This window comes from Synchiropus splendidus, chromosome 8 (genome assembly GCF_027744825.2).
Source record: "Synchiropus splendidus isolate RoL2022-P1 chromosome 8, RoL_Sspl_1.0, whole genome shotgun sequence".
Taxonomy (NCBI): domain Eukaryota; kingdom Metazoa; phylum Chordata; class Actinopteri; order Syngnathiformes; family Callionymidae; genus Synchiropus; species Synchiropus splendidus.
In genome coordinates, this window is record NC_071341.1 from 9,668,397 (window position 1) to 9,684,051 (window position 15,655).

A 15,655-nucleotide genomic window follows, 5' to 3' on the forward strand; every position below is an offset into this window, starting at 1 on the left:
CTGCAATTTAGTGGTAATTAAGATGAGTAATTACCACGAGTGGTGCATGAAGTTTCATCAGCTCTCTCTTGAAAGTGATATTAAATTATGCTGGTCATTGAATGAAGAGCTGCTGTTTTGGTACTGTTTCATTTTAAGTTAAAACTTAGGAATTTCTAGAATTAGGGAGATATTACAAACATATTACAGTGTGAATTTCAGACGTGCTGCTAGTTTTAAGATCCCCGGCTTTGTAGTTGATGGTTCATCCAACATTTTCAAATAAATGAAATTTCATTTATATCTACTGAATTCTACCTGAAAAAAAAAAACAAGTTCTTAGAGCATGTTTCAGGATGTAGTAACATAATATATATATGCTGTTATTGACCATAAAAAAGCAGTGTAAAATAAAGTTATTGTTCATGAAGCCTGCGTGCGTATCACGAGTAATCTTCTTGTGAGTCCAAGATTTAACTAATGTGCCACACTATTTTGGAAAGTAGTAGTTTTCACGTATTTAAACAAGTGCAAAGCTGTTCACTGAGTTCACTGAACAAGAACCAATGGTACAAGGGGCAACAAAAGAAAATCTGCAACATATATATATATATATATATATATATATATATATATATATATATATATATATATATATATATATATATATATATATATATATATATATATATATATATATATATATATATATATACATACATTGATAAACAAAGCCAGCCAAATGGTGGCAACAATGTAGCTATGTCAAGTAGAATTCAACTAATTCAGACAAAGTTGAATTTGTGGTCAGTCCACTGTCAATTTCTATGTTTACAAAGTTAAGAGAGACATTTTTCAGGTGTATCAACAATGTCCAGGTCATTTGGAGAGTTTCAAATGTGTCCCATCTTTGCTGAAAAATCTATTTAGTCTGTGTCAAATCTTCTGTTCATCTGTTATCCATGTTTTACGTGGTCGATGTGTTTGTATTGATGGTTGTTAAATCCTACTGGGGATAAAGTTTTGAGCGCACAGCAATTAGCAAATTTTTATTTGAAGGGCTATACCACTGATTTGCTTCATAAAATCGGAATATCACTATCAGCACTGATCATCTTTAGGGGGAACGTTTCAGAAAAAAAAAGGCATCAACCACTGATCATCCACATGATCATATATATTTTACATATAATTCATGTGTCAGAGGTGTTATTCAGTCAAGTCACAGGGAAAGGTTGAGGATAGTCTGTTGAATCCTGGAAAGACTCAAATTGTTTGTCAGATTTTAACAAAAATGGAATTAAATTGTCTGTGTGTGAGTGTGTTCATGAATGTTTCTTTGTCAATGTTCATTTTTTCATTTTCATCTGAAAGACCTGGTTTGAAGGCCTCTGGGTTAGTGCCTTAAAACCTAGTCATTCTGAAGAACAAGTGAATTTATGTTTGTGTTTACAAAGTTGCTTCTATGAGCCAATGGTGGATAGGTTTGTTTTCATCTTCGCACAGTTGTGTCTTTCACAGTGTTTTAGTGTCTCAGAGGCATGTACACAGACTCCAGTCCTCTGATGAACAAATCCTCATTGTTCCTGTGGTTAGTTTTGTTTTCATCAATGCTGGAAAAGAATCTGTTGCTTCATGTTATTTCCCCTTGTTATTACCTTCAAAGGTTTTTACTGCTGTTACTTTAGGCTCATCATGCTTATAAGGAGCAAAAATAATAATAATAATCTGTTAATTCTTTCCACAAGCATTGTGTTTTCATAAGCCGTCCATGGGAATGTAACTGGGATCATCTGTAGTGTTTATTTGAGATCAAAATCTGAAATAAAAAATTAAACTTGTAGGTGTTTGGTCATGGACATGGTCACCACCGGCCTTAATATTCTGACCTCAATGGCGTTGGTTTGTCTGTTTGTTTGTGTTCAAAATAGCTTGAAAAATTATGGACCAATACAGACAAATTTTCCAGAAGACATCTGAAATTCAGAGCAAGTGATTGGGATCAGCGTCTGGATCTAGGAATTATGGAATACTTTGTCAAAGGGAAATTGGGTGTTGGGGTAGACTGAAGCTGCTAGGCAGAGGTTTGCGCTCTCTGAGTGCATTTTAGCCAATATCATCATCATTATTAATATTAGTATTATTATTATTACAATATCCTATACATGTCCTTCTCAATTATTTTCTGTTGCGGTCCCCAACTTTCTGCCGCCTCTATAAATAGTATCATTTGTCTATGAAATTATTATAAGTGCACCTCTGCATAACATTGTATCCTTGTTAGCATTTCAGAAAAGAAAACAGAAAGCAATATAGATCAACTTACAATCAAAATTAACTTGCACAATTAAACTTTATTCTAGTTTGTCAGTGGGGGCCGCCCCACTATTTGAAAAGGACGGTCCTGGACAAAGACAGAGTTGCACATAGTTATTACCCATCTTATTCCAAATGGCAAAAAGGAAAAACTCACCAAAACTTCATGTACATGGAGGATTAATGTGCACAAACCTGAGAGAATTGTTAGGCCACACCATCAACGGGCCATACAGACATTGACGGTGCAGAAACAAGCAAAATATAAAAGGTTCTTCAAAAGTCTGTCACATCAAAGTGTGTCTCCCTTTGAAATCAGCACATTATAAGAGTGAAGAACTCTGGACTCCGGAGGATCGAACTTTAAAAATACTGCCGCGCTGGCATCCATCTTGAAAGGTTTGATGGACTTTCACGTTCACCTGCTTCCTCACTAATGAGCCCAGGAGTGAGTCTCATGATAAAACGCAGCAGGTTTTCAGTGAAATGCGAGAGATGGACTGAATGATCCAAAAAAGACCTGGAACCCATGTTTCAAACTATATAAGGAAATTAGAACACCAGCCGAATCACGTCCTACTGACACTCCCATGGTATGTATGGCACATAGCATTTGTAGATTTTATCACGCTGTTTCTACGGTGGCCCTGAAGGCCAAAAGTACGACCACAAACCAAAGAGCACATTTACAAAAATAGAATGGCATTTACATAAACAAAATCGCAACCTCCAAAACGAAAAGACATTTACAAAACAGGAATGGCAAGTACCAAAACAAAATTACAATAACAAAAATGCGCTCAGAGAGAGCAAACCTCTGCCACATCGGTAAGCTTTTGGTAACGCATCAAACAGTAAAATGTCCTTCTCAACTGTCTTTATTTCAATCATCAGAAAGACTTTGTTGGATGCCAAGGATGTGTAAGAGTTTATGACTGTTGAGAAGGGAAGCTAGAGAGACGTGTTTGTTGTTATTCATGGAAATGGGACAAAGGATTAGCCCTGTTGCTTTGAGTGTAAAATAAGTTGAACTTGATCCACACTGAACAATCACACAGAATCTTTATGACTGATGAATGTAAGAAGCTTAGTTGCTCACTCAGATTGATGTCCCCTACCCTCCTGGTTGTGATATTAAAGCGCTGAGCTCCAGCTCTGCTGACTCTTCAGTCCTCGAATGATCAGTGGTGATTCAATGAACCCTCTCGGCGGTCAGACAGGGTATTATTGCAGATTTTCCTTGGGAGATTTTCAGCTAAATACATAATGAGAAGTGGCTTTTAGTTAGTTAGTGGTGGCCTTCTTTGTGGAAAGCATTTTGGGAAATGAAAAATGATTTTTCAAATAACATCTCACACAAGACGACCTTCCATCCTTCATCTGTTTGTGGGCGAACATGCTTTGCTTCACATGCATTTTCTCTAAACTTGTGTTGAGTGTTATTTTGGGCCAACTATATGCATCTTAAGCTCACATCAACCAAACAAAACAACATGACAGGCCGTTTATTCTACGTGAAGTGTTTCTTCAGTTCAAGTCATTGGGTCTTTTAGAGGGTGGAGAGAAGGCAAAGGGAAGATGTTTTCTCTAAACCTTCAGTGTCCAATAGAGATGCACTGATGAAGCTTCATGAAACAGTGTCCTATAGCTCTGTAAGTGGCGTTCCCACTTTAGAAATGATGGTTTCATCACAAAGAAAGATGTGCATTTTCATAGAAATTTTATAAATCTAAAGATATTTAGGTCAAAGAGGGCCATCTAGTCTGTTTCGTGAATCCTCATCACTATATATGGGACAGAGATTATGCTTCATGAAGCATCTGTCACTTGTGTCCAACAACAAACGTACAGTGAAATTATAAGACAAATGCTTTAAAGTCACTCATACTTCAACTATAACTAAAGTTCCTCTACTGCTTACAGAATGCACATATTTTAATGCAGTGGATGAACTAGTGATGGGCTGATGAGGCTTCATGAAACAGTGTCCTTGTTTTTAGAGCTCAGTCGGTGGCGCTCTTGGTTTAAGACTGATGTGTGGTCTCATTAAAATGGATGGTCAAAGCCAAAGAGTTTAGGGCTGACGGTGGCATGTTGTGGGCTCTGCAAATGATGACGCTGTTTCAGGAAGCCTGACTAGGATGAAATGTGAGAAGGAGCTTTCGCATTACACAAAAGTGACAGCAGGAAACTAGATATTCTTAAGTCCCATATTGAATATTCTTCTTGAATAATGGAAGAAATATGTATTTTAAGGAGCAATTGTTGTTGCAGAAAATGTAGATGTGTAGCACATGGAAACAAACAAAACACTGTGTGAACTGCCTTATATTGATAGTTTTAATTTTCTCAGACTCAAAATATGTAAAACTGCACACTTAAATTATTGAGAAGGTCATACAAGTTGTCATTTTATGAAACATTTGTATTGTACATTCTATAGTTCAGTCATATAACTGGAGAAACATTTGTACTTTGCATTGCACCATTAAATACTGTAAACACTCCTTAGAAAGAAAAAAAAAGTACAATATTTTCCTTTCACTCCCGCGGTTGAGTTAAATGCAATTTTTAATGGTGTGTTTTCTTTAAATCTGTATATGTACGGCCCAGCCTATTGTTTTATTCATGGCTGTGTTTTGGCCCCACTGTAGCTTCCAGCTGTGCGCTCAGCAGGGGCTAAGTTTAATGTTCAAACTCAACAAAACAGACACAGAGGAACTTGGTGGATCAAACACTGAGAAAGAACAGTGGTTAGATAATGAGGTTATTCTCTTTGCTTGTGGTCATATCTTGGAATAAAATATGATTAGAACAAGACAAACATCATCATACATATGATCATATATATATATATATATATATATATATATATATATATATATATATATATATATATATATATATATATATATATATATATATATATATATATATATATAGATAGATAGATAGATAGATAGATAGATTATATTATATATATATATCATCTCCTCTTCATTGTCAAAACAAAGTTGGTGAAGGCAAACCAAAAACCAAATCTCTCTCCACCCAAGCAAAGAAAGTGTGGTCTCAAAGACTGTGAAAAAGCACAACCCTGACAGAGTTCAATTCTCACGGGAAACAACTTCTCATCAATCAAATGAATCAATCCTCATAAGATTGAACAGGCGTCTTTCTTAAGCTTGGCTGGACCCTTCAACTCAGGGATCCACAACCAAGTTTTTGAAGCAACAACTTCCTTCCAGGCGTAGGTCAGGCAAACCACGTCTGCAAAGGAAGCACACTTCACTCCTATCACTGTCCGAGGCTGACTGGAGACTCCTCCAAACCTGGTCGCTTTAACAATGCCTAGCTCTTGTAAATAGTTAAATAGCAACAGTTAGCACTTTCCACATTCTTCTATTAGCACTGTTAGAGTAAAGTATATCATTCCAGAAGAAGTAACTTCCACTGCTTGAACTTCATTTTAGAAAGTTGCTACTTGATGTAAATGCTGTCATTTTTGTCAAGTTAAAAAAATCTTTTGAAAAATATTATTCTGGAGAAATGGGAGAGTGTTCTTTGAAATAATCGACTAAATACCATTCTTTATATTCAATAAGTCTCCCATTTCAGTCCGACGTCTGATGATTCATTTCAGATTTCAGTCATTGCTCATTATTTAGTCTTGCTGGAAGCCACTTTATTCATTTGTCTGATTTCATTCTGTGTGCAATTGAATGTGCGTTTGTCCTTGTTATATGGGAATTGACACTTTGAGCACGTGCTAATATTGGATGTATTTTGTGGTCCCTTTTGTGCCTGTTGAACATTTGTGATGACAGTTACAGGTAAGAGAAAATGAAAAGGACTAACTTGTGTAGTGTCATTTTGTGCATGGCAACCTCTCTGAAAAACAGTGTATGGTGCTTCCTTAAAGGAGAGTTCTATGGCATCTTATTATATACATTTAGAAACACAGAAATATGATGGCCATTTGAATAGCATGGGGTCTTCAGTGTTTTTATCAGATAGATTTGTTTCACGATGCTTTGCACGATACTTACTCACATAATTCAACACAATTTAAATCCGATGACAAACAGAAGCTTATTGAAGTCAGCTAGATGTATATGAGATGTGCCTGTTCTCTTGATCCGTCAGACAGATGAAGTGTGTCCCTGCAGCATCCGCTCCTCGATCAGGTCTTCTGACAGCGTCGACTGATGTACTCCAATTGCCTTTCATAAAATTCGACATCTGTCCTCCAACTTGATCCAACTTCTGTCAAAGTCCGAAGACTTTCTCAAGGCTGGACCGAATCTAAATGTGCCCTTCACCTGCTGAGCCAACATGACATGTCCACTGCCCTTCTCATCTCTGCCTTTTATCTGCTTATTCCAGTGGCTACCCCTCTTGAATGAATACAATCTTCATCTCAGTCTGAGCCAAAGAAAGCATTAGTTTGCTGACTCATATTCGGGGTGGAGACTGTCACCACCAGGAATTGATATTTTCAATGATATACTTTTAGTCGTGAGTCCTTAAGTGCCTCCTTTGGTTTCAACCTCCATGTTGACTGTTATGTTTAGTACCCTACATTGAATTCACGTTATCAGATCCTTGGGGTGAGACGATACTTTAAAGAAACCTGAAATGGACAAATATGAACTGACAAAGAGACTTATTCGCAGGGTTTGTTTTTTTTTAAGTATAACTTGCATCCTAAGCCCTTTACCTTTTCAAAATAAAAGGACTGATATTTTGCTAAAAAACAGCTTGTACCTCGCATTAGTGACTCTGGGACTTTCCTCTGGAAGTTTAGAAGTGAAGGCATCACAGTGTTGTCTGCGCAAGTGGCAAATGATTCTTTAGCTGTCTCAGCATTGCGCTTGTGTTGTGTAAGGTACTATTTTCTTGCTCTGTTTCCACATTGTCCGTCACACTGACTGTGGTTAAATGTGCAGAGTAGAGTTCGACTTAGGCAACAGCTTCAATAGATTCAGCCTACAGTCCTATTGCGTCATGCTCTCATGTGCGTCAGACTTTCCGGTTCTTATGACGGTAGACAAGAGCAATAGAAGTTGACAGGTAGCGAGGAGACGTTTCAGACTGTTATTTAGAACTCGACAGCGATCTTGATCACTGATAGACTAGTTTATCTTTGGAGGTCCAGAAACACGCTTCATATGGCAGTTTTTGGGTTTTAACTTGCAAGTTTCTGAATGAACTGAAATATTCCTGGAGTATATGAAGCACAGAGTCACTCTTTTTATCACTTAGTAACCATGCTAATGGTTGCTAAAGTGGTGGTAATGTCGTCTCCTTAAACTAATAAATCAAATATTCTCATGAGAACTCACGATCAAAACGACCTGACTGAAGGAAGTTGAAGACAAATCTGCACATCAACCAGTCCGGTCATAGTCGAGCTATGTGACTACATGCTAGCTAAGTCGAGCTATTAACTGCAGTATCCAGGTCGTGTAGTCCAACTAAGAGAAATTGAAATTTCTCTCCAGTAGTCAGACAAAGCTGTTTATATGCATTTTAAGATGTCGGATTGGTGTAATAATCCATTTTTCTGCGCCATGCTTGAAACTATACTCACAGTTTCAGTTTTTTTTCCACTTGGCACCCAAAACAGTGCCACAGTGCTCAGCAGGTGGTGCACTCTGTTTAGAAATAATGAGAGGTTTTATTTCGACAGTTGTTCAAATTCAAATGTTTCAGAGCGCAGAGTGCCACCTAGAGTGCTCTGAGTATGTGGGCAATGTGAAGTCTCACGTTGAGGAGATGAGTGGAAGCATCTTCACCACTAATATCCAACAATAAAAATTAAATACCAAAAAAAAAAAAGAAAAAACGATTATGAGTTATTATATTATAAAGCACCTTAGCATCCCCTCAGGGTTAAAAAATAAATAAATAAATAAATAAAAATCACTCAATATCTGCCAGCGCGACACTATTTCACAATAGGGAGAATCATTTTCATGATTTCATATTGCGATGTCTCATGAAATTAGATCTTGTCCCAGCACGGTTGACAAATGAACCCCTGCAAATGAACTCTATGGAGCTGCAGTTGGCTGTAGTTTTCTGGAACTCACTCAACCCCCTTTATTGTGGGTGAGACAGCAGCTACTGCACGGCATCTACAGGATCCAAGATGATCATCTGGAGCACAACCAACATGTAATCATATGTTCCTTGTCCCATGATCAATTGTCAATTATCAGCGGTCCATCATTTTCTCAGGTCATTTTTCTAACAATCGTGATGGCAAAAACAACAAACGAATAACTGACATGATGTCAAACATGGCTGCGACACAAGTTCTGCAAGCGATCAAAGTCAAATGTCAAATATAGCCACTGAATAATTGAAGTGGCATTCAGAGTTGATGCATTTATTCAATATGACTCTGGCCAGTGGAGACGGAGGAAGAGAAAATGCTTTTCATCTGGAAGGTTGTCTTCATCAGTGTGTGTCAGAACAGTTAGGCTTCTTTGTGATAAAGGTTTTCAGACAGTCATTGAAGAATGACTCTTGAATAATATGCATTATGCGTTTGGTCAGAGTTTGTAAGTTTGATTGAAGCTTCTCGATAGTCTGTTTATCATGATGTCTAGTATTATATCTATCCATCTCTATCTATATCTATCTATCAATACATATATTCTGTTCATCATGGTTCTGTTTATCATGATGTCTATTATAATATCTGTCCATCTATCTATCTATCTATCTATCTATCTATCTATCTATCTATCTATCTATCTATCTATCTATCTATCTATCTATCTATCTATCTATTCTGTTTATCATGATGTCTATTATATCTATCAATCTATCTATCTATCTATCTATCTATCTATCTATCTATCTATCTATGCCTCTACTGCTGCGGAGGGAGTCATCCCAAAGGGATCAATAAAGTCTAAGTCTAAGTCTAAGTCTAAGTCTAATATATATTCTGTTTATCATGATTCTGTTTATCATGATGTCTATTATTATATCTATCTATCTATCTATCTATCTATCTATCTATCTATCTATCTATCTATCTATCTATCTATCTATCTATCTATCTATCTATCTATCTATCTATCTATCTATCTATCTATCTATCTATCTATCTATCCATCCATCCATCCATCCATCCATCCATCCATCCATCTATATATATTTTTTTGATCTGCCAGTCATGTAATGGCTGAATCTTCCCTGAGTGTGATGCTGCGAGTGTGAACCGTCGTCATTTTACAAGCAAGTTAAAAGCCGCACTGATTCATCATCGTAATCCTGTAAGTGACAACCGCACAGCTTCCCCTGCGAAGCCCAAACAAGACTGAAGTGGCTTCAATGATTGTAAAGCAATGACGCTCTGCACTGCAGGCAGCTTGAATGAATCCTCTTCTTAGTCTTTAAAAAGTGAATTTGGCTTCTGATCCTGGTTGAGAAACGCCATCTTAACCCATCTTTCATTTCAGCTGAAAAGAGTTGTAGCACGTGTCATTGAAAATTCAGGGAAACTCAGCTCTCAATCATGATGTGAGAGAAAATGCAACATCAGTCAGTGAAGTTCAGAGTCTGTGGGTCAATCTCGAATCACAGCTATAAAAAAATGAAACAATGTGATGTCAAAACAATACAATATGGAACATTTTCTTGCCAAGCACAATTAAAATGTTTCACACAAGTGAAAGCTTATTTATTTATTTCTTTGGAAATCCAGTTTGTTTGTCTCCGTAACGCCCACAAACCTGCCAAAACACAGGTGATGCTCCACTGAGACACCAGATGGAAACAGTTTGAATTTTCACTCTGCGGTAGTTTTGCTGCTCACATAAACAGTTGTTGTGTGTGTGCTAGTGTTTGTGTGCGATGGTTCTTATCACTGGTGACAAAGTGCCTCCCCACTTTCATTTGGATCTCCAATCAATAACCTGCAAATGAAGCCGGGATTATGGGCAAGTCATACTCCTAGCTTCAGGTGGCATGTTCCGGAAAACACACCGATAGAACCACCAGAAATAGAAAACAGAGATTTGTATTCAGGACAAAAGCGAACAGCAAGGGGAACTAGAAGTACAGGGCTCATTAGTGGAGCAGTAACCGGGCACAAGGTTTCTGCAAGTGAAAAAAAAAAAGTAAATTACCCACTTCTGGTTGTCTCAGCAGAAAGACAAGGCAGAGCTGTCCAGGGGCTTGTCATTTTTAAAAAATCCATATCATCTGAACTCTTCTCTCTGCATTAGGACATTCAGAGGTTTCTTTTTTTTCCTTTCGTTTTTCTGTTTTTGTGGTGCTTCATTCATCATGCTAGACTAAAGGAGGACTGGCAGAAAGACCCACATGCTTCTGGATGTTTGTAAATCATGATGGCATTTGCAACATGTTGGCCTTTCCTGCAGCACGTGTGATTATTAATAATTATGGGGCTCAGTCCAGAAGGAAACATCAGTCAGCTGAGGATGGTGCTTTCAAGGTGAGTTTGTACTGCTGAACGAAGAAAAGGCTCCAGAAACAACATGTTCCTGCAGACATTTCAGCACTGCAAGTGTGTGGAGGAATACGATGATGAACTACAGGAAGCAAATTTGAAGCTTCGACCAGAATAGTTATTTCAGTGTACATGCACAAAATGGCTTGCAGTGTACGAAACAAAAGGAGAAAAGATAAGAAAAGAAAAGAAACAAAGGAGGTGAGTGAGGATGGAATTATTGGAAAAAAAGGTATTGACTGTCATCAATATATTGTGCAAAATATCTTGTGTATTTCAGCATTTATTAAAGTTTGAGTTGATGCTAATGTTAAACCTACAAATACATTTTAAGATGAGAGAGTGGGACTGGCTCCAAACCTAATTCACTCTTGATTTAAAGATGATTTTTTTCTGCCGAAAGTTGAGCAATGCACAAAAGCGACTCTGGTGGGAGTCGAACCCACAGCCTTTGAATAGCTGCTTCCACAATGTCAGAACTAGAAGTCCAACGCACTATCCATTGCGCCACAGAGCCATAGGTACTGAGGTATTTCATTGTTTCTGAGGATATTAAAATATAAAAAAATTGGTTTTGAATGCAAAAAAGGTAATTAATCATTTAAAAAATTGAATGAGCACGTTCTACCGTCAACATTAATTTATTTATACATTGCTATATCTTTTCTTTTTTTTTCAAATTTGAAATCCAGTGTATTATTGGGTTTTTTTTCTTCCTAAACTATGACGACATAAAAAAAAAAAACACAACAAATAAAGCCACAGGCATAAAACAAATTTTTTTGCAGAAAGTGAATTCTCATTTCTCAACTATTCAAGGAGCAGTTTGCCCCCGCTGGCAGCAGCCATGTGTTGTTAAATGTAGTTCAGATTTAATAGTAATGTTGGTATTTACAGTAAATGTTAACTTAAAATGAAAAATGAATAATATTTCAATGATAATTGCTTAAAACCATGTTACATATTTGTGTTGCCGCTGCTTGTCATTGCTCCGCTGTGACTTGTGATGAAAGTTACCGACATCATCATCTTCAGAGAAACAAGAAATATTCTTCAAATTACATTGTTGCATATACAGTATGTTTTTGTTTTGGGGATTAAAAAAACCGTGCCAGTCCAGATCCACCCACTTTATGTCGACAACCACAAAGGTGTGAAGAATAAAATGTGTTTTTAATATATGTATATATTAAAAATCAATTGATAAATAAGCACAACTCGATAACCTCATTGCATACTTCTGTGCAGTCTAACAATAAAGAACACATTTAATTCATGCACAAAAATGGGACCACTCTTTCCAGTGAGAGAGAGCGAGAGATATATAGATAGAGAGATAGAGAGAAAGAGAGAAATACATAGATAGAGAGAGAGAGAGAGAGAGAGAGAGAGAGATCCGCTAAAATTGCAACCGTCCTTGCGGAAACGCACGTAGGCGCGCGACCCGCGGCAGATTGAAGCGCGCACGGCGAAGGGTCGGGTCGGTAGGTGTCGCTGCTGATGGTGATGCTGATGGTGTGAGAGGCAGAGGAGCGACAGACTCACCGGCTTTCGTGCTCAGTAGCGCCGTTCAGACTGGATATCTTCCACCGCGCGCTTGCTTCAGCTGCGTCTTCCCCTGGAATAAACACCCCACGAGAAGAGACGCGTCAGCGGACAACGTTTCACCTGCGACACCATGGTTTACTTCTGGATACACACCTTGCTGCTCCCCGGCTTCGTTTTCCTGCTTGGATTCCAAGGCAAGGAGACGTTTCAATTCTTGTTTTATGTCCTCTCCCGGAGTTTTCCCCTGGGAAACACTGGAGTTAAAGACGGAGTTACCTGCTCCGGCGGAGATATAGTGTGCGTCTGTCCGTCTGGTTGTTACTTTTGAGTTGTGCAGGTATGTGAAGTGACTTTTCCTCCTCAAAACATGGCGACGCTTTGGCTTGATCAGCTGTTGTCTGGGCGCCTTTGTTGCGTCGTTCGTCAGAAGTTGGAATCCACCTGTGCGAATGAATTGATTATTTTGAAATGGTACCTGGTTCATAGTTGTTCAGTAAAAGTCAGCGTTTCTCTCTAATAGAATCACATTTCTACTCAGCAGAAGATTAGTTTTGGGTACAATTTACGGGCCTCTTACTTACTTAATATTACTTCCTTAATACTGTAGCTATTGTCGGGTCGTGGGGGCAGCAGCTGATACAAGAAGCCTGGTCTTCTTCTCTATGTCTTCACTTAAAGTGTATGTTTTGATTTGCAATAGTGGAGTTTTTAAGGTGGTCGACTTCATGTGAAGACTGGTCATTGGACACTGCTCCCATCTGATCGGTGTTTGTGACGGCTTACTGTACATGATGGAAGCAAACACTGAACAGAAAGATGAGAATGTGAACGCAAATCTCCGAAGAGGGAGTTGGGACCTGCTCAGCATCTGCTGCAACAGGTGCACCCACATACATTGCCTGCTCACTGTGTCAGTTTGCACAGCAGGACAGTGTTTTCTTGTGAGTGGACCTCCCTGTTTTCTCTCTCCCTTTTCTAGAAACAAGCTGGTGACAATTGGGGAGAGAAAGTGGATCTATTTACTGCCTTCGTGATTTCAAATACTTGAAAATCATGTCCTCCAACACAAACCAAAGCATGAATTACCAACTGTTGTCTGCTTTCTTCAACAGCTGGCAGAGCAGAACAATGCATATGTTGCGTGCATGAAGCAGCTCTACTTCTGCGTGACCTGGCTTGTTAGTAAGTTAGCTTTGTGGTTTTCGCTCGCTGCTCACAACACACGGAGCGGATGCCGGTGAAATGCAGACCTCTCTTTACGATGAGGCACCTGACAGCAGTCATCCGTCAGAAGCAATGCTGACCCAGATGACACATAGGCTTGATGTAGTATGTCTTTCCCAATGTCATCTTGAATATTCAAAGACACTCACAAGCCCATCATTGATCTCCTCGTGTTCTAAAGCACCTGGCTGTGATGCGTGTGGCAGCATTCAGACCAGCCTCCTCTGGCTATTTTCCATAGAGGAGTGTGCTGCACGTCATTTGTGGGGCTGTTGAACTGCCCTGGACCCCGGACTGTGAGGGTCAAGTCTCTTGTGTAGCGGCACCTGAGTCACGTGGGGATTGAGGTGACAAAAAATATATATTAATTGAGACTAAGAAAAATATCAATTCATATTTGTTTGAATAATTGTTTGTTTGTTTGATATTGTCGTTGGGGGCTTGATCTCATGTTGCACACTTCGAGGACGGAGTCAGGGAAAACTGGCAATGGTGTGTGTGGTTGATATATTTATGAATCTGTGTTGCATGGATAACCTTTGTTGTCTGAAGTTGTTGATGTTGCAATATATCGCCTATTGCCTTTGGTAGCTGCTCTCATCTTACGCCAAATTCTGTTGACTTTTCGTAAACTATGAGTGAATGGGTAAATTATTTTTTTTTTTTTTCACTGATACAGTAACTGATAAATATCTGATTATCCAAACCCATACCATTATCAATACCACATCATTTTTCAATGGTCCATATCGGGGTGTGCGGCATTTATTGACAGAGGTGCCATGTTGTTCCTTCTTTCGTTTAAGGAAAACAATGTGGTGCAGCAAATTCTACCACGGCATTTAACAGATAACGCATATTTTCTTGGTGCACCAAATACAACAAACTGAGGCGCAATGTGTTCCCGCAAGCTGTTGTAAACACTGAACTGTGCAGGAAAATTTGAGTTATCTGTAAGTACTATAACGTATTTAATAGTTATCCTGGTGTGCACTGATCGTAATTTATTTTTTGGTTGATTTCTACATTGTGTTTTTTTTTTCTTTCTTTACAAAACAAAAGTCAAAATGCTTAATATTAAATAAAGAACTTTTATTACGTTATCGACAATGTAAACTTCACTCCTCACTTATTAAACAGCGGAATTTTGCCTTATAACCTGACAAAGCGCTCTTCTTTTCATGGACTACATGTCCAGGGAATGAGTATCTGGGATCCAGGTGCAGTTAGCTATTGAAGGCTCTGGTCTTCAACTGCAGAGCTGAAAAAAATATCATTGATTTCACCTGAGCTTTGCTCCGGTTAGCTTTGGCCTGGTAAGCCTCTTGGTTGCGCTCAGATTCAGATCAGTAATTTGCAGCAAGGTGTCTTGTCAAATCTGTGGTGTTGTAGGTCTTGTAGGTCATGAATTGCAATTTGGTTGCCATTTACCTTGACGGAGAAATATTGCCAAATGACCATCATTGTGGCTGACTTCCTGACTGTCTGTTGCTGCGTCAGGTAGGCGTCACAACAATTTGCTGAGATGTCACTGTTGTGAGTAATAACAGTACTTATTATGTACGTTCATACAGTATGTAAATAGCATCTTATTAAAAAAAAAATAGAAGGTATATACTGTATATTGTCATTTGATCTGCCCTAAATGCCCATATCGGCCAGCCGATCGGTCGGTGCAGCCCGACAAAAAAACAAGCAAATTTAAAACCTTGAGGTTACAAGCAGCACCCCGCGCTTCCAAAACATCTGTGCAACAAAGCCTATGAAAATACAATTCAGATGAAAGTTTCTGTGACAGAAGCTTCTCTATTGTTGATATATAGTTCCCTTTCAAATGGTCACAGCCCAGTACTTTAGCATAGCATCTGACATTCGGAGACCAAGTGACAGAGAAACTAGCGGCAGACTAAAGTGCCGCTAGATGAAACTGTGCCGTCTGTGCGGCCAAGTCAGGCACATTCAGGGCAGCACTTCAGTCAGTGGAATTTGCGAAAGTAAACTTTATAATTTGTTATTCTTCCATCTGAAGTATTCATGGTTTATTAAGCAGGTCTAAGTACATGTAATCCAGGCAAGCCCAGGGGTTGAAGCTTAACT

The 15,655-nt window shown here is 38.5% G+C and overlaps 1 protein-coding gene and 1 non-coding gene across 3 annotated transcripts in view; one reads left to right on the plus strand and one right to left on the minus strand.

Moving 5' to 3' along the window:
* lsamp (limbic system associated membrane protein) overlaps positions 1-15,655 on the plus strand; it is an 879,542-nt gene that overhangs the window by 412,421 nt on the left and 451,466 nt on the right. The window contains exon 1 of one of the 2 annotated variants that reach the window (XM_053872547.1): positions 12,315-12,528. The exons of the other annotated variant lie outside the window; for it this stretch is intronic. Within the exon in view, the coding sequence (XP_053728522.1) occupies positions 12,465-12,528 (64 nt within the window). The 5' untranslated portion in view covers positions 12,315-12,464. Of the gene's footprint in view, positions 1-12,314; positions 12,529-15,655 lie in introns of those variants that run through there. 2 annotated transcript variants of the gene reach the window in all.
* trnar-ucu (transfer RNA arginine (anticodon UCU)) lies at positions 11,208-11,303 on the minus strand. Its single transcript has 2 exons — positions 11,267-11,303; positions 11,208-11,243 (listed from the first exon to the last, which is right to left on the minus strand). It is a non-coding gene; the product is annotated as a tRNA-Arg (tRNA).